Source organism: Ranitomeya imitator, chromosome 3 (assembly GCF_032444005.1).
Source record: "Ranitomeya imitator isolate aRanImi1 chromosome 3, aRanImi1.pri, whole genome shotgun sequence".
Classification (NCBI taxonomy): Eukaryota; Metazoa; Chordata; class Amphibia; order Anura; family Dendrobatidae; genus Ranitomeya; species Ranitomeya imitator.
The window spans coordinates 417773643-417799116 of record NC_091284.1 but is presented as its reverse complement, the minus strand read 5'-3'; the positions used below and the strand labels follow the sequence as shown (position 1 = coordinate 417799116).

General features: G+C 44.7%; 1 protein-coding gene across 2 annotated transcripts in view; it reads right to left on the bottom strand.

Annotated features, from left to right (window-relative positions):
- Positions 1–25474, bottom strand: part of DHX40 (DEAH-box helicase 40) — a 215730-nt gene that overhangs the window by 45218 nt on the left and 145038 nt on the right. For both annotated transcript variants that reach the window (XM_069757182.1, XM_069757183.1), the window contains one exon: positions 24651–24808. In XM_069757182.1, coding sequence (XP_069613283.1) covers positions 24651–24808 — 158 coding nt within the window. The remainder of the gene's footprint in view (positions 1–24650; positions 24809–25474) is intronic.

Genomic DNA, 25474 nt, shown 5'->3' with positions numbered 1-25474 from the left:
TTGCATTTGCTGTAAGCCTGATGTTCCTAAACAATGGAAACTACTCACAAGTGACCCCATTTGGGAAATTATACACGCCAAGGAACTTATTTAGAGGTGTTGTGAGCACCTTGAACACTCAGGTGCTTCACAGAACGTTATATCACTGAGGCAAGAAAATGAAAAAACACATTGCTCCTGCAAAAATGATGTTTTTGCCCGAAAGTTTTCATTTTTAAGGCACAGTGCAAAGCTCAGAATCGAAGAAGCGTCATACTGGTGTATAGATTTTGCTAGAATGGTTTGAGTGCTACGTTACATTGGCAGAGCCCCTGAAGTGCCAGAATAGCGGACCCCCTTTTTAAGTGATCCCATTTTACAAACTTCACCCCCCAACAAATCTAGGGGTGAATTGAATATGTTGACACCACATGTATCTCATACAATTTTACATCATTGGGCAGTGAAGAAAGAATAATTACATTTTTACCCCTAAAATGTTGTTTTAGCCAAAAAATTTTTTATAAGGGCTAATAATGCCCTACATGTAATCGGGAAATACTTTTGAGGCACAATGCAAAGCTCAGAAGGGAAGGAGCGCCATATTCTAGTGTAGATTTTGCTATTATGGTTTGGGGCTGTCATGTCACATTGGCAGAACCCCTGACATGCAAGAACAGCAGATCCTCCCCTATACAGTGGGGAAAAAGTATTTAGTCAGCCACCAATTGTGCAAGTTCTCCCACTTAAAAAGAGAAGAGAGGCCTGTAATTGACATCATAGGTAGACCACAACTATGAGAGTCAAAATGAGAAAACAAATCCAGAAAAAAAAATCACCTTGTCTAATTTGGCAAGATTTATTTTTCAAATTATGGTGGAAAGTAAGTACCGTATTTTTCGGATTATAAAATGCTCCAAATTATAAGACACACCCCAAATTTTGGAGAAAAATAGGAAAACATTTTTTTTTTTATAAAATGGTGGTGCTTCTTATAATCCATGCATCTTACTGCTTACCAGGGGTGGTGGCTGCGGTGAAGCGGGGTCCCAAGTTTGCTGCTGGACTTGTCAGGAGTGGGGTGATGCTGCAGGCTGGGATAAGGGGGTGTTCTAATGTGCGGCGTGCCGCTGCGGGTGTCCGGAGCTGCGGCGAGGGGCTCTCAGAGATCTCATCTCCCGAGATCTTGGTGGCGAGATCTCCATCTGCGCATGCGCCGCCGCCCCCCCCCCCTCGGGGGCCATTTTCCCGGAGTCCACCACACAGGAAACCATGGAACTGCGAGGGGCTCTGGCCTTTCACAAAAAGGCAGCAGAGCCCCCCACAGCATCGGAGACACCGCAGCAGCACCAGACACCCTGGCAGCAGCGCCGACACCCCTCATTACAGCCTGCAGCAACGGTATCGGTAAAGTATATCTGCATTACAAGACGCACCTCCATTTTCCCCCCAAATTTTGTTGTAAAAAGTGAGTCTTCTAATCCGAATATCATAGTTACTTACCGATAACGGTATTTCTCTGACCCCATGACGGCACCACGGAGAGAGAGGGATCCGCCCTTAGGGACAGGAAACCTACAGGTGATAAAGGTGGTACCTCTCTCCCACATCAGTTGGTTTACAGAGCCTTAACAGAACTTCAGCTGTATCTTTAAATGGTTATTTAAACAAAAAATAGTTTAATTTTAGGCTTATCATAGGCTGCGGAGGTTGGCACCCTGTTGGCAGGGTGAGCCGTCGAGGAGCGGGGGCGCCATATTGCGTCAAAGAGGGTGCCAACCTCCGCAGACAGGCAGGGATCAATTAGGGACAGGTAAGAGAAATAACATATATATAATCCCCACCCGCCTTCTTCTGATCGGGCCAGGTTTTTATTTACCCACTCTTTTTGAGAGTTGTTGAGTGTTGTGTATGCTTTTATAAGTCCTGTTTTGTATATTTTTGATTACATAAAATTAATGTTAAGGTATTAGGTTTTGTTTATTTTTGTGAAATGGTGGATGAGGATGAGGAAAAAGCCAATATGCTAAATGATTTTTTTTCATCAGTATTTACACAAGAAAATTCCATGGCAGGCAATATGATCAGTGATAACAAAAATTCACCATTAAATGTCACCTGCTTAATCCAGCAGGAAGTATGGCGGCGTCTAAAAATCACTAAAATTGACAAATCTTCGGGCCCGGATGAGATACACCCCCGAGCAGTGAAAGAATTAAGTACAGTCATTGATAGACCATTATTTTTAATCTTTAAAGACTCCATAATTACAGGGTCTGTACCACAGGACTGGCGTATAGCAAATGTGGTGCCAATATTCAAAAAAGGGACAAAAACTGAACTCGGTAATTATAGGCCAGTAAGCTTAACCTCTACTGTGGGTAAAATCCTGGAGGGCATTCTAAGGGATGCTATGCTGGAGTATCTGAAGAGGAATAAGCTCATGACCCAATACCAACATGGGTCTACTAGGGACCGTTCCTGTCAGACTAATCTGATCAATTTCTATGGAGGTAAGTTCCGGACTGGACCAAGAGAACCCAGTGGACGTCGTGTATAAGGACTTTTCAAAAGCTTTTTATATGGTTCCACACAAAAGGTTGATACATAAAATGAGAATAATGGGGATAGGGGAAAATATGTGTAAGTGGGTTAAGAGCTGGTTCAGGGATAGGAAACAAAGGGTGGTTATTAATGGAGCACACTCGGACTGGGTAGCGGTTAGCAGTGGGGTACCACAGGGGTCAGTATTGGGCCCTCTTCTTTTTAACATATTTATTAATGATCTTGTAGGTTAAAAAAGGCATAGATGCTCATGAGGAGAACGTAATTTTACCTCTATACAAGTCATTTTTGCGACCACACTTAGAATACTGTGTACAGTTCTGGTCTCCGATGTATAAGAAAGACATAGCTGAACTAGAGCGGGTGCAGAGAAGAACGACCAAGGTTATTAGAGGACTGGGGGGTCTGCAATACCAAGAAAGGTTATTACTCTTGGGGCTATTTAGTTTGGAAAAACGAAGGCTAAGGGTGATCTTATTTTAATGTATAAATATATGAGGGGACAGTACAAAGACCTTTCTGATCTTTTTAATCATAGACCTGAGACAGGGACAAGGGGGCATCCTCTACGTCTGGAGGAAAGAAGGTTTAAGCATAATAACAGACGCGGATTCTTTACTGTAAGAGCAGTGAGACTATTGAACTCTCTGCCATATGATGTTGTAATGGGTGATTCATTACTTAAATTTAAGAGGGGACTGGATACCTTTCTTGAAAAGTATAATGTTACAGGTTATATATACCGTATATACTCGAGTATAAGCCGACCCGAGTATAAGCCGCCCCCCTAATTTTGCCACAAAAAACTGGGAAAACCTATTGCCTCGAGTATAAGCCTAGGGTGGAAATGCAGCATTTACCGGTGAATTTCAAAAACAAAAATAGATCATTATTTCCCCATAGCTGTGCCATATAGTGCTCTGCACTGTTCATATTGCCCCATAGCTGTGCCATATAGTGCTCTGCACTGTTCATATTCCCCCTTGGCTGTGCCCCATACAGTGCTCTGCACTGTTCATATTCCCCCTTGGCTGTGTCCCATACAGTGCTCTGCACTGTTCATATTGCCCCATAGCTGTGCCCCATACAGTGCTCTGCACTGTTCATATTCCCCCTTGGCTGTGCCCCATACAGTGCTCTGCACTGTTCATATTGCCCCATAGCTGTGCCCCATACAGTGCTCTGCACTGTTCATATTCCCCCTTGGCTGTGCCCCATACAGTGCTCTGCACTGTTCATATTCCCCCTTGGCTGTGTCCCATACAGTGCTCTGCACTGTTCATATTCCCCCCTTGGCTGTGTCCCATACAGTGCTCTGCACTGTTCATATTCCCCCTTGGCTGTGCCCCATACAGTGCTCTGCACTGTTCATATTCCCCCTTGGCTGTGCCCCATACAGTGCTCTGCACTGTTCATATTCCCCCTTGGCTGTGCCCCATATAGTGCTCTGCAGCGTTCATATTCCCCCTTGGCTGTGCCCCATATAGTGCTCTGCAGCGTTCATATTCCCCCTTGGCTGTGCCCCATATAGTGCTCTGCACTGTTCATATTCCCCCTTGGCTGTGCCCCATACAGTGCTCTGCACTGTCCATATTCCCCCTTGGCTGTGCCCCATACAGTGCTCTGCACTGTCCATATTCCCCCTTGGCTGTGCCCCATATAGTGCTCTGCACTGTCCATATTCCCCCTTGGCTGTGCCCCACATAGTGCTCTGCAGCGTTCATATTCCCCATAGATGCTCCACATAAATCTGTGCCATGGCCGCTGCTGCTGCAATAAAAAAAAAAAGCCATACTCACCTCGCTGATTGCAGCTCCCAGCGTCCGGTCCTGGCGTCTCCCCGCTCTGACTGATCAGGCAGAGGGCGCCGCGCACACTATATGAGTCATCGCGCCCTCTGACCTGAACATTCAGAGCGCAGCAACGCAGGGAAGATGGAGCGGCGCCCGGCGGCTGGAACGCGGACAGGTGAATATTACATACTTACCTGGTCCCGACGTCCGGCTCCCTCTGCCTGTCACAGCTGTCTTCGGTGCCGCAGATTCTTTCTCTATCAGCGGTCACCGGCACCGCTGATTAGAGAAATGAATAGGCGGCTTCGCCCCTATGGGAGGTGGAGCCGCCTATTCATTTTTCTAATGAGCGGTCCCACGTGACTGCTGAAGAGGGGAAGAAGCTGCAGCACAGAAGCCCGTGGGACGGCAGGGACAGCGCGAGGATCGCTGGGACTAGGTAAGTATACCTCAGCGCCCTCACCCCCTCACCCGCCGACCCCACCGCTACCATGACTCGAGTATAAGCCGAGAGGGGCACTTTCAGCCCAAAATTTTGGCTGAAAATCTCGGCTTATACTCGAGTATATACGGTACTAGATTCCTTGACAGGGCGTTGATCCAGGGAACTAGTCTGATTTGCCGTATGTGGAGTCGGGAAGGAAATTTCTTCCCCAATGTGGAGCTTACTCTTTGCCACATGGTTTTTTTTGCCTTTCTCTGGATCAACATGTTAGGGCATGTTATGTTAGGCTATGGGTTGATCTAAATGGACTTAAAGTCTTCCTTCAACCTTAATGACTATGTTACACTCCCTCGTGGCTGCTAGATATTGGGTTATCAGGTAAGCTGTAGGTTCCCCGTCAGGGACAGGAACTGATGTGGGAGAGAGGTACCGCCTTTTTCACCTGTAGGTTTCCTGTCCCTGAGGGCGGATCCCTCTCCCTCCTTGGTGCTGTCATGGGGGTAAGAGAAAAATACGGTATTTGGTCACCTAAAAACATGCAAGATTTCTGGCTCTCACAGACCTGTAACTTTTCTTTACAAAGTATACCTCTCAATGAATTAATCCAAGGTTGCAGTGAGCATATTGACTCCACAGGTGTGTCAAAGATTATTATACCACTGGACAGTAAAGAAAAAATAATTACATTATTACCACAAAAATTGTGCTTCATCCCAAGATTTTACATTCACACAGAGAAATGAGTAATAATGGCACCAAAATGTGTCCCACAATTTCTGCTGAATGTGACAATATGTGGCTGTACAGTACTGCTTAGCCACGCCACGAAACTTGGGAGGGACGGAGCGCTATTTGACTCTTGGAAAATAGATTTTCCTAGAATAGTTTACAGATTTTATATACAGAGCCCCTGAGTGCCAGAAGATAAGAATTCCCTCTCAAGTGAACCCATTTTGCAAATTACACCCCTCTGTGAATTTATGTATGTTTTCCAGAAACGAGCAGAAATGGATGCTGCTAAGAGAAAATTGCAAATCTGCCAAGTACATTGTAGTGCCCGTACATTATTACTAGCTCATGCTTCTGGAGACACGCACCCATAAACAAAGCATGTTCTCATTGCTACAGAAATGCCAAACTTGTGGACGCTAAATGTGGTTTAGGCACACTTGGGCTCAGATGGGAAGGGGCATTTGGATATAGTAGAGCATAATTAGCTGAATTTCTTTTTGGGGGAGCCATTTCACTTTTCCAGAGCCTTTTTACTACCAGTAACATGGAAGTCCCCTATATTTCCATTAACATATGATGGACCCGAGTGGGGACTTGCTTTTTTTGTGGATTGAGTTGAAGCTTTTTTTTTGGGAACATTTCACATAACATTTTGGATCACATTTATACGGTGCTTTACGGTGAGCACTTACTTTGGGGTCTCATCTAAATCTCCGAATGACGTGATTCAGATGAAACTCCTGACGGAAACATAGTTACTCTGGACTCTGCCTGGCCTCTATTCAGCATCATGTGAGGGCTGTTTTTTGCCGGATGTGTTGGTACCATTTTCAGTCACATAACATTTTTTGATTGCTTTCTATTACAATTTTTGGGAGGAAGAATGAACAAAAACAAGCAATTCAGGAATCGTTTTTTTTTTTTTTAATGTCGTTCACCATGTGGTAAAAGTAGCAAGACTGCTTTATTCTTTGGGTCAGTACAATTACAGCGATCCAACATTTATACAACTTTTTTATGTTTTGCAGATTTTACACAAAAACTATTTTATAGAAATGCTTTTGCATCCCTATATTCTGAGAGCTATAGCTTTTTTATTTCTCCACTGAAGGAGTTGGATGGGTTCTTGTGTGCTGAGGGACAAGATGACGTTTCCAGAGATACCATTTTTATTCACACTTGACTTTTTGGTTGTGTTTTATCCAATTTTTTGGCGATATGATGAAGAAGCATAGTTTTTTTATTTATGATTTTTACAGTGTGCACAGAAGGGATTAAGTAGTGGTGACAGTTTATTAAATCAGGTCATTCCGGACACAGTGATACCAAATATGTGCACTTTTTTTTTACATAAATATAGGGATTTTTGTGTACTCACCGTAAAATCCTTTTCTCCAAGCCATTCATTGGGGGACATAGACCGTGGGTGTATGCTGCTGCCAATAGGAGGCTGACACTAAGTGATACAAAAAAAGTTAGCTCCTCCCCTGCAGTATACACCCTCCTGCTGGCTCTCAGCTAACCAGTTCGGTGCAAAAGCAGTAGGAGATCAATAACAATATATGAGCGTATAGCATGTCATATTCTAAAAAACAAGCATAAGCTAATAACAGGGTGGGAGCTGTGTCCCCCAATGAATGGCTCGGAGAAAAGGATTTTACGGTGAGTACACAAAAATTCCTATTTCTCCTTTGCCTCATTGGGGGACACAGACCGTGGGACGTCCCAAAGCAGTCCCTGGGTGGGGACAACAATAGATCAGGCCCTGTGTGACCGCTACTTACAAGTGCGCCACCGCGGCCTGCAGAGTCCGCCTGCCCAGACTCACATCTGTGGAAGTGTGGGAATTATAGTGCTTCAAGAATGCATGCGGACTGGACGAATCCGCAAGCTTGCAGGCGTGCCTTGCTGACGCCTGGTGCCTAGAACCCTTGATAGACAGGGAGATAGGCTGACATCTAGCACGGAAGGACTCCTGGATGGTGAAAAGAATTCACCATGACATCATGGTCGATGAAACGGCTAAACCCTTCCTGAAAAAGTCAGGAAGCCTTCCTCTACCGTCAGGAAGCCCAAATAAAACGTCCAACCTTCAGAAGGACGCCGTCCTCAAGACGTACCTACTCAGAGCACTCACTTCGTCCAGAATATGGGGGATCTTATTCCATTTTGTGGACTGGAGCCAAAAGAGATGAGGGAAGAAGAAGACTGGCATTGGTAGTTACTAATAACCATTGAACCGGGAGAAAGGCCCTGGATGAAAAAGGAGCTCAGAGACTATTGTCTGAAAGTCTGTTTGACTTGCTGAAAACGAGCGGAGCGAAGGAAACCGCTTCCATTGTCGTCACCATTTTTCCTCAGAACTCTCTTAGCAAATCGAATGAAATGAGGGGGTGAGTAATCAAGTCCTCAGAACTCTCCTTGCGCGAGCTCCCTGTTGAAGGGCCATGACCTTGTCTCGAGGAAAAATTACCATCCTTCTAGAAGTGTGCAGGATCATCCTCAAAAAGGATATCTGCTGGGCTGGAAATGAGGAGAACTTGTCTAATTGTAGCTGCCAGCCCAGGAGAGAAGGTATCGCAAGAAATATAGACGACTCAGCGTAGTCCTGGAAGGGCGGCTAGACAGACCAAACAGGGCAGGACGAGCACGCCTCTAGAGTGCAAGAGAAACATGACATCTGCCATGACCCGAGCGAACACTCTGGGTGCGGAAGCAAGGCCGAAGGACAAGGTTGTGACTTGAAAATGCTGTTGACGAATGGAAAGGCGAAGGAATTTTTGCAGAGGGCAAGCAACCCGAATGTCGATCGATGCAGGGATGCACCTTTTTCTGTTGAAGTAATGGCTGAGCGGAGGAACTCCATCCAAAGAAGGAGGACCATGTCAAAGGTTATTAGAAGTTTGAGGTCCAGGGTCGATCTTACTTTTCGTTCCCCTGTTTGGAACCAAGATCCCTTAGATCTAGACTGTGCTGGACAATCCTTATACAATCCTTTGTCAGTCTCCCGCTCAAAGGATTTGATTGGCCAGTTGTTGCTGGTGTGAATCAAGGTAGTTAAGGTCTCCAGCCAGGAGACCATTGCTCTAGCAATCCATGCGGCCGCTAGGGAGGATAGAGCGCTGGACCCGAAGCCGCAAGACGGAACGAACCAGATTTGCTATCTGACAGTCCGTGGTATTTTTAATTGATGACCCATCAGGTAGGGATACTGGTAGGTATACCACAGGAGATTCTACCCGGTTAATCTGCCCCATGGCAGAATGTGCGGCTGCATCCAGCAGGTCATAGTCTCTTGCCATCTCCTCTTTTCACGGTGCAGAGATAAAAATTAGGAACCCTCGATCCATCAACCTCTTAACAGGGAAGGGGAGAGGAATTGTCCGCCTTCTTGCATCATCCACTAAATAGTGGTGATGCAGAAGGGGGAGCTCGTACGCCAAAAAGGGTGCCTCTATATGTCCACAGAGTCCAGGTCTCCAGGTGGACAGGACAGGTTGTCTGGCGTTAGGCCTGGATGCAGAAGGGGAAACATGGAGAGGACACTCCGTGTGCTCGTCTGTTGATGGTGTGGGGAGATCTGTGCCCTTTAAAGGACCCGCCGCCCTTAAAAAACAGGCCAGGCATGGCATCCCACGTAGAGGCTTCTGTCCAGTGAATCGCTTATCCGAATTGAATGGCAAATGCTCTCGAGGGAGTTTAGTCTCTGAAGCTCTGGCAAGCTCAGGCAATATCCAATCCATATTCAGAGCCTTGTTGTCATCAAATCATTGGTGAGGGAGCACGTTTCTAGAATACTTGCGGCCCCTGCTAGCCGACGGCTCCCATGTAGGATAGGGACCATGTATATTGGTCCTGCGAGCACTCCAAACACAGAGGGTACACAGAGGGATTCAATCTCTTGGTCAGAGAACCATGGATTGGTCAGTGAAGAAGTCCACTGAGGGGAACTAGAGGATAAAGCTGGGGTCGGCGGCGGAGGGCTCCTCGGACTGATCAAGCGCCTTTAAGACCAGGGAATACTGTTCATGCATCTTTAAGACCAGGAAATACTGGTCATACGCCTTTAAGACCAGGAAATACTGGTCATGCGCCTATAAGACCAGAGAATACTGGTCATGCGCCTTTAAGACCAGGGAATACTGGTCATGCACCTTTAAGATCAGGGAATACTGGTCATGCACCTTTAAGACCAGAGAATACTGGTCATGCATCTTTAAGACCAGGGAATACTGGTCATATGCCTTTAAGACCAGGGAATACTGGTCATGTGCTTTTAAGACCAGGAAATACTGGTCATGTGCCTTTAAGACCAGGTACTTCCTTACCCGGGTACTGATGAGTCGATGTGCCCCTTTAATGCAAAAATACTGTCACCCCAGTGTGAGCTGGCCGGGTGGACCAAGATGGCCACCGGGAGCTGCAGAGTTGATAAAAATCTCGCAGAGAAGCGCCAATTTGGGGGGCGGAGCCACAGACACGATGTTGAATAGGCCTAAGCTGGGGCCTAAATTTCTGTAGCCGGCGGACGTCACCAGTGGGTCGTTCCAGGCAAGACTTCCAGGATGCGGCCTACAAATCGGCCGAAGCCGGGGACTAAATTTTTGCAGCCATCCAGAGCGTTACCTCAGAGAGGTAATGTGAGCATGTGAATATCCCACTGAAGATGGATCCACTCACAATTGGTGCGCGTCCCGGCATGGAGCCGCCGCGGATGTGGGTTTCAGCGCTGTTCTGTGCAGCGTGGACAGTGCAGGGATAAGCCTCAATCCATCATCCGTTTGTTAGGGAGGTGGAGAGGACCCGTCCGCCTCCTTGTGCCATCCGCTTTCACGGTGGTGGGACAGTGGGGGCTGCTCGGACGCCATAGAGAGGGGCCTCTGTACAGCCACGGAGTTCAGTCCGGGTGGACAGGGCCAGTTGTCCGGCATTAGGCCTGGCTCCAGGAAAGGATACATGGAGGCGACACTCCATGTGGTCACCTGCTGCTGGTGTGGGGAGATCGGGACCATGAAAGGAACCGTCGCCCCTGAAGTGAGCTCAGGCATGGCTTCCCACGTCGCAGGAGAGGGTACGGGGAGGTATACTCGCCGTGCTCGCCTGTTGATGGTTCGGGGGAGATCGGAACCTTGAAAGGAACCGTCGCCCCCTTCACTCCGTTAATTAAAAAATAAAAATTTAAAGAAAAGTAAACAATAAAATAAAAACGTTGGGGTCTGAAACAGACTCATGTGCCTCCTACAGACACTAAGCAAGAACTGGTTAGCTGAGAGCCAGCAGGAGGGTGTATACTGCGGGGGAGGAGATCACTTTTTTTGTATCACTTAGTGTCAGCCTCCTGGTGGCAGCAGCATACACCCCACGGTCTGTGTCCCCCAATGAGGCGAAGGAGAAATACCTATTTGTAGGTATATTTTCTTTCAGTTTTTAATTGCTTTCTGATTTTTTTTAAAGAATAGAATTTTAAAATTTTTAACTTTGTTTTTAAAGCCTGTTTTATTTAGTCTTGCTATGGGATTCTAACTTCATTATTCTGATCACTGGTATAATGCATTACAATGTATAATACATGTCAATTTTTTTATATTTATATAAATCAAATCATTTTTATTGAAAAACTCCAAATACAGATTTTCCATCTTTTAAAATAACATGTATGACATAATTCCATAGTATAAAAAACAAAGTATCGGGCGTGGCCTATCTGCCGATGGAGTAGGCTGCAAAGAGCGGGAGCTCCGTGTCCAGGAACCTTAAAGCGGATTATATCTACCTTCCGGCAGCCTCCTTGTCCCACAGTGCCGACATCGATCCCCAGAGCGGCGGTGAGTGTATGGGGAAGTCTAGAGCTGGCACCCGAGATCCCTCCAGGCGGATTATTGATTTTTTCGCGGCCTCTCCTCAGCCGCCGCAGGACCCCAAGATGGCGCCGTCCTCTCCCAGGGCTTCCTGCTCTTCACAATGCGGCGCTCAGGCGTCGCTAACTGGCGCTGCAGCGTTGGATTCTGCCGATGCACCGGTGACAGCCGCTCTGCTCAGGGGTCTTCTTGGAGACCTTAGGACCTACATACAGGAGGATATGCGCACTATGTTAGCAGATCTGAGGGGAGAGGTAGTGGAGCTGGGGAACCGCACTGACCGCCTGGAACGCAAGATGGCGGAGCTGGTCTCTTCCCACATTGAGCTCTGGGACGCACATGAGACCCTGCAAAGTCTGGCCACTAAAACTCACTCTAAGACCCTGGACCTGGAAGACAGGTCCAGGAGGAATAACGTTAAAATCAGAGGCATTGAAGAATCTATCATGACAGGGGACTTGAGGGCTTTCCTACAGGATTTTATTGCAGCTGTTCTCCCTCAGTGTGCCTCCAAAGATATTACAATTGATCGTATTCACCGGATCCCTAAGCCGCCTGGTCTGGGTCCTTCAGTCCCAAGAGATGTGCTCGCACGCATACACTTCTATGAAATGAAGGAGGATTTTCTTCAAGCATTAAGAAAGAAGCCAGCTTTACCTGAAAGGTTTGCCCGCATCACTGTCTTTCCTGATCTCTCTCCGGGCACTTTGGCTCTCCGCAGGGCTTTTGGGCCTTACACTGCTATTCTGCAGCGCTTTTTCGACCCTACAGGTGAACTGTTTTTTTTTTTTAATTTCACCTCTTGGACTCAGGGTATTCCTGAATGGACCTTGGTCTTTTGGTTTATTTGTTACTTGTTGTCTGTCTTGTTTGTTCTCCCTCCTTCCTTCCCCTCCTCCTGGTTTCCCAATACTGGTGCTCGGACCCGCAAGTCACATGTTATCTTCTCTATCGCATAGCCCATTGGGTCTCAGGTTATTGTAAGACTGTTGATATATTTCAGCAGATATAGATAATATCACCTGGTCAGACCATGCCCCGGTGTCCCTCACTCAGAGATCCTCTTGCTATTAGGCCCCCTTCTCATTGGCGTCTCAACACTCATCTTCTTGCAGATCAATCAAACTCACAGTTTATAGAGAGAGCCTTGCAGTAATTCTTTTCCTCCAATGATACTCCAGATGTACGAGATGATACCCTCTGGTTCGCCCATAAGGCGGTGATCAGAGGCTGCTTTATCAAAATGGCTGCAACAGCTAAGAAGAAATATAATTCGGCCCTTCAGTCTGCCCTAGATGAAATAGCTCGTCTTGAATCGGCCCATAAAGTCTCTCCCACTCTGGTTCTCTTGGCTGATCTCTCTAAGGCCTGCATGCATGTTTGTCAACTGCTCCTGCATAAAACTGAGAATGCCCTGAGGAAAACCAGAGCCAAATTCTATGCCATGGGGGATCGGGCGGGAGCTGTTCTGGGTAGGCGTGTAAGGAGGAGAGAGGCCCAGTCCAAGATTCCATTCCTGCTTGGGTCTGATGGTTCCCACATTTACAATCCTATTCATATTGCTGAGGAGTTTGCCTCCTACTATTCCTCTCTCTCTATGATCTTGGATCTGATTTGGGGGTCCCTCAGCCCTCGCGGGAGTTAATTTTGGCATTCTTGTAAAAAGCTAATCTACCCTCGGTCAGCACGGAGCACCTCTCCTTCCTGAATTCTCCCATTGCCGAATCTGAGCTGTCTCAAATTATTAGGGATGCCAATAAGGGTTCTTCTCCTGGACCAGATGGTTTTCCTTTCCTTTATTATGCACAGTTTTTCCCTGTCCTTTCCCCTTACCTTCTACGCCTATTTAACAACTGGTTGTCGGCAGGCAGCATCAGAGCTGAGCGTTTGGAGGCTTCCATTGCGACTCTTCCTAAGCAGGGGAAACCTACAACCTCTCCGGGGAATTTTCGTCCTATAGCCCTCCTGAACTGCGACGTTAAAATCTATGCTAAAATTTGGGCCAATAGATTACTTTCGGTGCTTCCCAGCCTTATACACCCTGACCAGGTTGGGTTTGTTCCCGGCAGACAGACCGAGATGGCACTAGGCAGGTGATCGATCTTCTGGATGTGGTGGAGAGGGAGGGTCTCCCCAGTGTATTCCTGTCACTTGACGCGGAAAAAGCGTTTGACAGGGTGCACTGGGGTTATATTGAGCTTACGTTGGGAAAATTTGGGCTGACTGGGCAAATATCCCGAGCCATCATGGCGTTATATTCCAATCCCTGTGCGTCGGTTCGCTCGGCCGGTTTTAAGTCTCGGACATTCCCCATTTTGAATGGCACGCGCCAGGGCTGCCCCCTCTCGCCCCTCATCTTTGCTCTGATCATGGAGCCCTTGGCTGCCATGGTTAGACAATGTGCAGATATAAAGGGAGTGAGGGTTGGGGGAACTGAACACAAAATTGGTCTCTACGCCGACGATGTGGTTCTGACATGCACCTCGCCTTTGGCCTCGTTAAATGCGATCACCTCGATTCTAACCCAATTTTCTGCGGTCTCGTATTACAAACTTAACCTGACTAAATCCACACTTTTTCCCATCTCCCTTCCGGTCGCTCTTCAAATCCAAATCCAATCTAAATATGCATTCATCTTTTCCCATCTCCCTTCCGGTCGCTCTTCAAATCCAAATCCAATCTAAATATGCATTCATCTGGGCTTTACGTACCTAGGTATCCGGATAACTAGATTGGACGACATCGTTCGTTCTAACTGTGAAGAGACCCTCTCATCGGTCAGGATGGGCATGGATCAGTTATCGTGCTCCTCGCTTTCATGGATGTCCCGTATACAAACTTCGAAAATGTTATTCCTTCCTAAAATTATGTACCTATTTCGCTGCCTCCCCCTTTCCATCCCCTCGAAATTTATCTCGGCTTTTCAATCGCTTATTGATTGGTTCATCTGGAACAAAAAACCTCACAGGGTCAAGCATCGTGTCATGTCCCTTCCGTACTCTATGGGTGGGCTGGGCGCTCCTTCGATTCAGTTTTATTACAGGGCGGCGGTTCTGGAACCTCTTAAAATATGGTGGGAGGGGAATTCACTCTTACCCTGGTTTCTCATTGAGTCCCACTTTGCCCCCAAGAACTCTCTTAAATTACTCTTAGAGCTCCAGCTACTTCGTGCCCCCCCCTGGTGGCCCCTTTCTTCGTACCATTAAGACTGCTACTAAACTTTGGGCGTCACTTTGTTCCTCTCATTTCCTATTTATGTATGACTATGTCTCTGTCCAAGCTCTGGAGTATGCTATTGGGTTCATTTCCCTGTCCTCCTGGGGGGGGCGTGGGGTGCACCGGGTGGCTGACCTGTTCGGCTCGGACGGCCTGCTATCGTTTGAGGACCTCGCAGGTAGATTTTCTCTCTCTAACAAAGATTTTTTTCAATATCTACAACTTCGTAGTTTCCTTAGGTCGCGTCGGCTGTTTGGTGCGCCCCCGCCACCGACAGAGGACTCGGCTCACCGGTTCTTCAGACCGTCTACTATATTGCCCCATGGTATCTCTATCCTTTACAAAGCCCTGGTTTCACATGATATTCCTGATAAGCTTCCTTTTATGACTTCCTGGGAGTCTTCGCTGGATTTCGAGGCTCCCCTGGAAGACTGGCAATTTGCCATGGTGCATCCATCTAAGATCCAGCTGCATTGGTATCTTACCCCTGTCCGTCTGGCGAAATTCACTTCTTCCTCCTCCCCTCTCTGCTGGAAGGGGTGTGGGGCTATGGGCTCTGGCTCTCATGTTTGGTGGTCTTGCCCGAAGGTTCAGGTCTTTTGGCGCCAGGTAGAATCCTTGATTGCTGAGGTAACTCATCTTCCCCTTACCCTAAGTGGGCATCTGGCTGTTTTGGGTATTTCCCTTATAGAGCTACCCTCCCTTCTCCGTCCCATGATCTCTAACATTTTGGTCGCCGCTAGACAATGCATTGCGAGTTGTTGGAAATCTTCGGCTCTTCCCTCTAGGGCTGAATTGGTTGCTAAAATCAACTTGCACTTCAGCTATGAAGTAATTATGGCTCAAGATCTCCCTAAGAAGAATAAGGTCCTCTCCTGGTGGGACCCTTGGGTGTCCTCTCCCTATGTATCCTTGTCCGCTCGTACTCTCATTTAACAGTTATCTTTCTGTAATGAATGATTTGGTTTGCAATGTAACCTTGTATTTCTGTATTGGATGTACTGTGGCTTCTTGATCACCATCTACTTTGTTTTTCCCTCTCTTCCCCTTGCTCTCTCCTTTCTTCTTTCCTTCCCTTGATGGTGGTTTGTGATATGTGATGTGATATGTTCTCCCTTTTTTTGCTCAATAAAAAGTTAATTGGTTAAAAAAAAAACAAAAAAAAACCCAAAGTATCACAACTTCAATTCCCTGACCCATACATGTCAATATTGCACTGACAGAAGCCTCTTAAACCATGCTGTCATGGATTAAGCAGCCACTAAGGTTGTCATGATGACCTTGGGTTGCCATGACTACCATCAGGCACTCAAGATGATGTCACGAGAGCGCCGATCGGAAGGAAGAGGGAGTCCCTTCCCTCTGATAGCTTCCTAAATGTTGTGATCAATATCGACTGCAGCATTTAGGGGGTTAAACAGCGGGGGGAGGTGGGGACAGCCAGGGGTCAGCAATCAATTAACCTGAGATCCCGGCGGCAATGGAGCTGGTACAGCTCCTGTACCAAGCACGATTTCCATGATGTACCTATATGTCATTGGACGGGAACCCCAATCTGACCATATAGGTACGTCAGATGTCATGAAGGGTTTTAAAAGGGTCCTCAGGTGCGAAGGAGGCTCAGCATCTGCCTGTAACAGTTCCACCATGGCTCTTAACCATTTAAATGCAGCTGCCAATCTCTGATCGCAAAATTTAAACAGATGTGCGCTGGTGCTTGTGTGCACCGGCTCTTCTCGCCCCCCCATGACAAGATTGTTGAGACCAATGGTTTACTATGACAGCTGGGGTCTGCTGAAGACTCACATTGCTGTCGTCCTTTGAAGCTTAGCCTTACGGCTCGCACACACAGCTGTATTTTCAGTCCGAGGTGATAGCCATTAAAAAAAAACAAAACAAAAAAAAAAAAAACGGCTCGCACTAGATCAATATTATTCAATGAGGCAGTGTAGATGAACGATTCTTTTCACTGACCAAATTGGCATGTGTAAAATAAAAAAAAAAGTCGCAGCATGCACGATTTTCTTCCTGGAATCAGATGAGACTCAGATGCCACAGTATACCATCCTATTTTAACAGCTACATAAGCAATTCTCTAACAAATTATCAATGGTCTTGTAATTGCTTAAAGGGAACCTGTCACCCCCCCCCCAGGCGTTTGAAACTAAAAGAGCCACCTTGTGCAGCAGTAATGCTGCATTCTGACAAGGTGGCTCTTTTAGTTATTGGTGCTTTAACTTCCCGCCCCGCAGTGTCTTCTGATTTCTCAATGCGAGGCTGGGATTCCTGGGCATGCGCAGTGCACATCTAAGCCTCTCACTTATCTCCCTCCGCCTTCTTCAGACTGTGCGGCGTCACGGCCGTGGCATCCGATTAGGGATCAGCTGAAGAAGGCGGAGGGAGATGAGTGAGAGGTGAAGATATGCACTGCGCATGCCCAGGAATCCCAGTCCTGCAGTGAGAATAAATCAGAAGACACTGCGGGGTGGCCGCACAGGCGCAGTCAGCTAGACGGCAAAGGAGGACAGAAGACGGGCAGCGCTCACTGCGCATGCCCAAGGCATGAGAAAAGAGCGCAGGCGCCGCCTCATTTGAAAACAGCACTGAGGAGGGGCGCCCGGCGCCAAGAGGACATGAGTGACGGCGGTGCTGCGTTTGCAGCAGGGGGCGAAAGACCTGCCTCCAAAACGGATTCAAGGTATTTGGGATAAATTATAAAATGGATTATTTCTGAAGTTACAGCACCAATAACTAAAAGAGCCACCTTGTCAGAATGCAGCATTAGTGCTGCACAAGATGGCTCTTTTAGTTACAAACGCCTGGGGGGGCGACAGGTTGCATTTGAAAGCCGCTTCTACATGGTTGTGTGAATCTACCCTTAAGACTGAGCTGCATAGGAGACCAAGGTTTTCATAATATACTGCAATATAATGGTTTTGCAGTATACAGTGCAAGCAATTTTTAAGTCCCCTAAAAATATAGTAAAAAGGTTTTAAAAATATACAAAATAAAAAAAGCTATAAAAAACTAAAATCACCCCTTTTCACCAAATAAAAATAAATAAGGAAAAAAATAAACATTCAGTTCAAACACATTCGTAAAAGTCTGATCTCTTAAAATGTGGAATTAACACAATTGGATAATGCCGTAATAAGAATAAAAAAATCATAAGAAGCAGCAGTGTGTTTTTTTGTTTTAGTCACCTTGTAAGAAACTGTTATAATAAGCAATTAGAGCACCTTATATACACAGAATTAACTAACCCAAAACCATGGAAAGCCAAGAAATATCCAAACAACAGATATACCTTTTATTTTATATCTTTATTAAATAAAACGACACAAAGTTGTACTATATAGAAATTGTGCACGTATCAAGACATATATAAATGGTTAACATCAGAAAAAAATGTACAATAAAATATTTTACATACACACACACACACATATATATATATATATATATATATATATATATATATATATATATCAATATTACAAATGGCGGATTAAAAGTATTAGCAGCATGATATTATACAGGCACCTAAAATATAAATAAAATTACCGTACATATGTGAATACCATAAAAATTCATCTAATTTAGCACCAAAGAAAGGAATTACATGTAATAAATTATTCTATATAAGTGTATACATGAAAAAATAACAGGAAGTAAAAAAAGGGGGGGTTCAAAAAGAAGAGCCTCAAATGAAGGCAAAAAACTAAAGTGCAAGTGTCAAGGAAAACAACATACCACAATACCAGTGAGGGTAAGCCTGGTCTTGGGGTGCACGCTATCAAGACCACGCGGTCCTTAAAGGTATATTAACCTTTTTTTTTTTTTTTTACCATTATGGCACTTTAGCACTATGCACTTCTAGAGTGGTATTGTGGTATGTTTACCTTGACACTTAGTTTTTTGCGTTCATTTGAGGCTCTTCTTTTTTGATCCCCACCTTTTTTTTACTTCCTGTTATTTTTACACCTATAAACTTGTATGGAATCATGTATTACAAGTAATTCCTTTCTTTGGTGCTAAATTAGATGAATTTTTATGGTATTCACATATGCAATTTTATTTATATTTTAGGTGCCTTTTGAGGAGATAGATCATGCTACTAATACTTTTCATACGCCATTTGCAATATTTTTTTTATATATAAAAAATATTTTATTGTACATTTTTTCTAATGTTAACCATTTATATATGCTTGATACATGCAGAATTTCTATATAGTACCACTTTGTGTCATTTTATTTAATAAAGATATTTGTTTTATATAAATAATTTAATATACATTTGTGAAATACACTGCTCAAAAAAATAAAGGGAACACTAAAATCCCACACCCTAGATATCACTGAAAGAAATATTCCAGTTGTAAATCTTTATTCATTACATAGTGGAACATGTTGAGAACAATAAAACCTAAAAACTATCAACGTAAATCAGAACTAATATCCAACAGAGGTCTGGAGTTGGAGTGATGCTCAAAATCTAAGTGGAAAATGAAGTTACAGACTGATTCAACTTCAATTGAAATGACTCAAGACAAGGAAATGATGCTCAGTAGTGTGTGTGGCCTCCACGTGACTGTATGACCTCCCTACAATACCTGGGCATGCTCCTGATGAAGCGGAGGATGGTCTCCTGAGGGATCTCGTCCCAGACCTCGACTAAAGCATGCGCCAACTCCTGGACAGTCTGTGGTGCAACGTGACGTTGGTGGATGGGGCGAGACGTGATGTCCCAGATGTGTTCAATCGGATTTAGGTCTGGGGAACAGGCAGGCCAGTCCATAGCTTCAATGCCTTCATCTTGCAGGAACTGCTGACACACTCCAGCCACATGAGGTCTGGCAATGTTCTGCATTAGAAGGAACCCAGGGCCAACCGCACCAGCATATGGTATCACAAGAGGTCTGAGGATCTCATCTCGGTACCTAATGGCAGTCAGGCTACCTCTAGCGAGCACATGGAAGGCTGTGCGGCCTTCCAAAGAAATGCCACCCCATACCATTACTGGCCCACTGCCAAACCGGTCATGCTGAAGGATGTTGCAGGCAGCAGATTGCTCTACACGGCATCTCCAGACTGTCACATCTGTCACATGAGCTCAGTGTGAACCTGCTTTCATCTGTGAAGAGCACAGGACGCTAGTGGCATATTTACCAATCCTGGTTTTCTGTGGCAAATGGCAAGCATCCTGCACGGTGTTGGGCTGTGAGCACAACCCCCATCTGTGGACATTGGGCACTCAGACCATCCTCATGGAGTCGGTTTCTGGCCATTTGTGCAGACACATGCACATTTGTGGCCTGCTGAAGGTCATTTTGCAGGGCTCTGGCAGTACTCCTCCTGTTCCTCCTTGCACAAAGGCTGAGGTAGCGGTCCTGCTGCTGGGTTGTTGCCCTCCTATGGCCCCCTCCACGTCTCCTGGTGTACTGGCCTGTCTCCTGGTAGTGCCTCCAGTCTCTGGACACCTTTATTGAGTGTGTCTTCTGTTGTGAATTCTGCTTTTGGGCTCCCTCCGGTGGTTGTAGATGGTAATGCAGTTGTCCCTGGGCTGCAGTCTTGGACAGGTGTATCTACTGATTGCAATTCTGACTGGGGTATTTAGGTTTGCAGGACTCATTGGCCCTTTCCAGTTGTCAATGTTTCTTGGGAAGTGTTGGATCTTTGTCTGGCTTCTCCTGCTTAGCTGCCAATTCAGCAAAGATAAGTATCTGTTTCTTTTTCTGTGGCACACAAGCTGTGTGCTTATATTCTGTGCTATTCATTTGTTCTCTCTTGTCCAGCTTAGACTGTGTCAGTGTTTTCTCAGTCTTGTTGGATTCTCTAGAGTTGCAGATATACGCTCTACATCTTTAGTTAGATGGTGGAGTTTTTGTATTTTCTGTGGATATTTTTGGAAGGATTTTAATACTGATCGCTTAGTATCCTGTCCTATCCTTTCCTATTTTAGCTAGAGTGGCCTCTTTTGCTAAATCCTGTTTCCTGCCTACGTGTGTCTTTTCCTCTACTACTCACAGTCAATATTTGTGGGGGGCTGCCTATCCTTTGGGGTTCTGCTCTGAGGCAAGGTAGAATTCCTATTTCCATCTATAGGGGTATTTAGTCCTCCGGCTGTGTCGAGGTGTCTAGGATTTGTTAGGCACACCCCACGGCTACTTCTAGTTGCGGTGTTAAGATCAGGATTTGCGGTCAGTATAGTTACCACCTACTCCAGTGAAAGTTTTCATGCTGCTCCAAGGTCACCTGATCATAACAGTCTTCATAATTGCCAATAATTTCCATCTGTTGTCTATTCCATTTGCACAACAGAATGTGAAATTGATTGTCAAACAGTGTTCCTTACTAAGTGGACAGTTTGATTTCACAGGAGTTTGATTTACTTGGAGTTATATTCTGCTGTTTAAGTGTTCCCTTTATTTTTTTGAGCAGTGTATAGAACTTTTCTAAACGTATAATTCCATAAGGTGCTACTGTTGTGTTTATTTTAAACACAGAATTAGTATAGATAAAAACGTCAGTTTGCTGTGCAAACATAAGCCCTCCCTCACCAGCCCCATGAATAGAAAACTCAACATTTTATGAGTCTTGGACAACGACGACACAAAGCAATATTCTAATTTTTTTATCATATAAATATGGTGTGTATTTCTTCTCCCTGTATGACGCTGACCAATCACAAGCAGGCAACAATTCTCAAAGGAAAAAACATGCCTACCCCATTGCTTTATAGATTTCACTGAGAGAGATGTAATGATATAGCTCTGATCTCCTGGTCTAACCTCCTGCATGAGACAGTTTGGAGGGAGTTGCACTGCAGCTGAGTTTGACTGTGCCAAATTACAAACACTTCTATCAGCTCTGCTCCTCTCCTAGAACTGCCAGTTTTGCTGTACTGCCTGTGTCCCACACTGCCTATCTGGATATGACAGCTAAAAGTGTCAGTATCACACATAGTCATGATAGAAAGTGTTGGCATCCTTGAAATTGTTCCAGAGAATGAAGTATTTCTCCGAGAAAATTATTGAAATTACCCATGTTGTATTATACACATTGATTTCCTTTGTGTGTATTGGAACATCACAAAAAAAGAAGAAAAGGCAAATTTAACAAAATTTCACACTAAATCCCAAAAATGGGCTAGACAAAATTGTTGGACCCTTTCCACAATTGTGGGTAAACAATTTTGTTTCTAGCATATGATGCTCGTTCAAACCCACCTGAATCAATTGGTGCTGTTCCATTAATTCTAGAAGTTTTTATTTTATCTTTTCTGTGCCACTACACTCCAATTATTCCGCTAAACTCCAACAATAAAGAGTACCCAACGTGCAATTTTTTTTTCCTTCAACTAACTGAGCATATATATTACAGTACTTCTCTGTGCACATAGCCTTTTTCTCCTCTATGACATTGTCCAATCAAAACATGACTGTGTCATAGAGGGAAATAAGAAAACACCCACAGAGTAGATTACAATTGGGTCCTTCAGAGATGAGGTTTGTCTCACATGAACACGCATAGAGCTCCGCAGTCACAGTGTCTTTTTCTGCTACTGTAGCACTGGAGTACAGTAGAATAGTAGCCATCACCTGTAATTCAGTTGGGTCCGGCTCTCCTGTTTTGCTGCTCCTCTGTGCTTGGTAACTCCAATAGCAGAAAGAAAAGTTGTGACAGCGGAGTGCTCAGTTTGTTTAGGAGATCAAGCTGCAGGTTGTGACCTTCTCTGTGGGCACTTGTTTTTCCCCCTCTATGATGTGTTAAATGTTTTGATTAACCAGCATCATAGAGGAGAAAAAGCAAAAACACACAAAGAAGCAGAAGTTCTGTGGTATACACAAAGTTGGCTAAAGAGAAAATTTGCATATTGGGCATCTTTAATTATAGGCGAACATGACTTAAAAAAGGGCATAAAAAAATAAGGTCCCAAAATTAGTAGAGCAGCAGTCCTTAAGTGGTACTCTGGTTAAATGAAAAAAATCCTTTTAAAATAAGTATTTGCCAATAGTACAATACTAGGTAGTGAGTATCTACCCTGTTTAATGTATTGCAGAGCTACTGGTGTAATAAGGTACATTTTAACTCATGTCTAAATCCTAAGAAATTAATGATAGTTACTATATCACTTCTTTAACAGATACTTTTGGTGCCATACAGAACAGAAGTCAAAGGTCTTCATTTATAGTAAACATTTAAAGGAGTATTCCCAGAACTGAAAGATATCCAGTGTCCATAAGATAATTCACTGATCACTAGGGGTCCTACCACTGAGATGCCCAGCAGTCCAGTCCAACCTCTGCTCCATTGATTGTCTACAAGACTGTGCTAGGAAGATAAATATAGGGCCTGGCAGTTATTTCAGCAGCAGTTTCAGCTATTTCTAGGGATCTTGGGCCTTACATCCTCTGGATAAGGAAAAAGTTCAATTCTGGAAATAAGTCTTTAATGTCATTTGGAGATTTACATTCATTAATGAGCAACTTGTCGGTGACTTTTTTCATCTGACTATTTTACTGCTGGGAGTTTGCTCTATAAAAAAAAGCTTAATCGCAGGCAACTTCCAGATGCATGGAACTTGCATTGAAGTGTACAGCAAGATGGTTGCATGAGACTAGCAACCAGCGATAAAAAATGAAACACATTAGAAACTATTTGTGGCTCTGTATCAGAGTTGTGATAGTCCACAATGCGATAACATGGGAAATCATGACGTGATGTAATGAGATAGTATGTTTTCATTGTAGCATGAAACATGTCACCGTGAAGTCCTTGCCTAATATATTATTCTTGCTTCTCATAGAAATGTTAAAAACGCTTCCTTTTAGGTTGTAACCTATGGATACGTCCCCACAGTGCACATATGCAAGGGATCTGCAGTTCAGAAAATGTACTGCATACTACAATAACAGTGATTTTCAGAAGTCTCAAGCACATACTGCACAGAACATTCTTGTTCAAAACTTTTGTATTTTTATCTTATGGGGCTAATAACTTACAGGCAGGTAGTTGCTAACTACATGCCTGTTCTGCCCAGTGCCGATCTCTGCCAGCTCAGAACAGTCACAAACCATTCCTGATGTTAATTCTACAGCTTCTGTTGACGTCGCGTCAGCATATTTCCTTCCGTTCTGCTCTGTCCATGGGACATCTTTGCAAATATCTGTATTGGAGAGCCATCTCCCTGTTGCCTAACGGCGGGGAGGCGGCTGGTAATCCATATGATATCAGCAGTGACTCCCCATCAACAGAGCAGACTGAAAGAAGAAGAGCTGCTCTGCGGATGTGAGGCCAAATGAAGAAGCAGAATCGTAAGCAAGAACAGTCTGTGATCGCTTGGAATTGGCAGAGATCGGCCACAGGCAGAACAACCAATTAGCAACTACTTGTCTGAAAATTCTTCGCTTCGTAAGAAAAAAAAAAAATACAAAAGTCCCGGATAACACCTTCACTGTCTTCATTACCGTCGACCACTAGGGATCCTAAAGCAAATCCCTTCACTGCTATAGAACACCAAGTACATTGACATTAACCGCTACACGGCCTTATATATTACAGCCCTATGCAATAGTTGTTTGATGCTGTCCTGCATCACCGGTTTAGGCCTGTTCAACTCATGTCAGCGGTATATGTCAGTCCTCAGTAGTCATGACAGGTCTGACAACCTCTGATTATAACTGTCATCCACATCATGTTCGTGTCAGAGGAAGCACTCCAAGTTCTCCAATTTTGTCACATGTTTAGTTCATCCTCTGAAAGTGCTCAACTACGAGAGCTCAGTGCAGCACCTCGCCCTGATGAATGGAACGGATCGTAGGACAGCGCCATTTTAATGTAGATTTTCTCCTTTCACCAGAGTGCTACCTATGACGGACATGATCTGGATGCAAATTATAACCCCTAGCCTGCTCTGACTTTACTTAGATAAATAATCATGACCTGAGAGGTTCCCTTTAAGCAGTGTCAGACTTTACCAGCGGAGCACAGTTATCTCTAAACAAATGCACCCACAAATGAGGATGGAAATATTTTGGTAGCAATCCCTACAAGATACCTGATTGTATAAACACATGTTCCACAGATAACATGGCTGCCACAGGAACAAGAACATCTTCACACCCAAAAGAGGTTGCTTTAATGAGAGCACAGGCCAAATTTGGAGATAAAGGAAATTCAATGATGAAACGTCCAAGATCTGTAACATTGCCGCTCCTTTATTAAAGAGAAAATAAAAAATGTGGTCAATTCTGACAGATTGACATCAGTGATGAGCGTACGTGCTCGGATAAGGTGTACGAGCATGCTCGTATGCTAACCGAGTGTCCTTGAAAAATAGGTTTGAGTCCTGCAGCTGTTTGGTTGCAATCCCCCCTGCATGTGTTGCGGCTGTCTAACAGGTGAGATGCAGCCACGGGACTCAAACCAATTTTTGCAGCACACCAAAGACAATTGGTTAGCACACGAGTATGTTCGGATAATATCTTATCCAAGCATGTTTGCTCATCACTAATTGCCACATATGAATGAGAAAATGAAAAATAACTCTTCAATGGGAAATAAATGTACTGCGAACCCTTCCAGGTATATCGGTGTTGTCTCTGTGTCAAAAACCATTTGCTAATATTTACACAGCTTCAAGATATGAAATCAAGAACAAATGGTATAAACACAACATCTGCAGAAAACAATAAAGTATTTAAGGGGAACCTGACAGGTCTCCCGCACCCCCAGCAATTGTGCCCACCTATGTAAATTCCCTGTCTAATAGTCCTTTTATTACGCTGGACCCATAAACAGATCTTTAGAAAAAGTATTTCTACAGTCCGTTTAGGATATGTAAATGAACCCTTTAACTAGTTGATGGGGCGTTAGCTTACC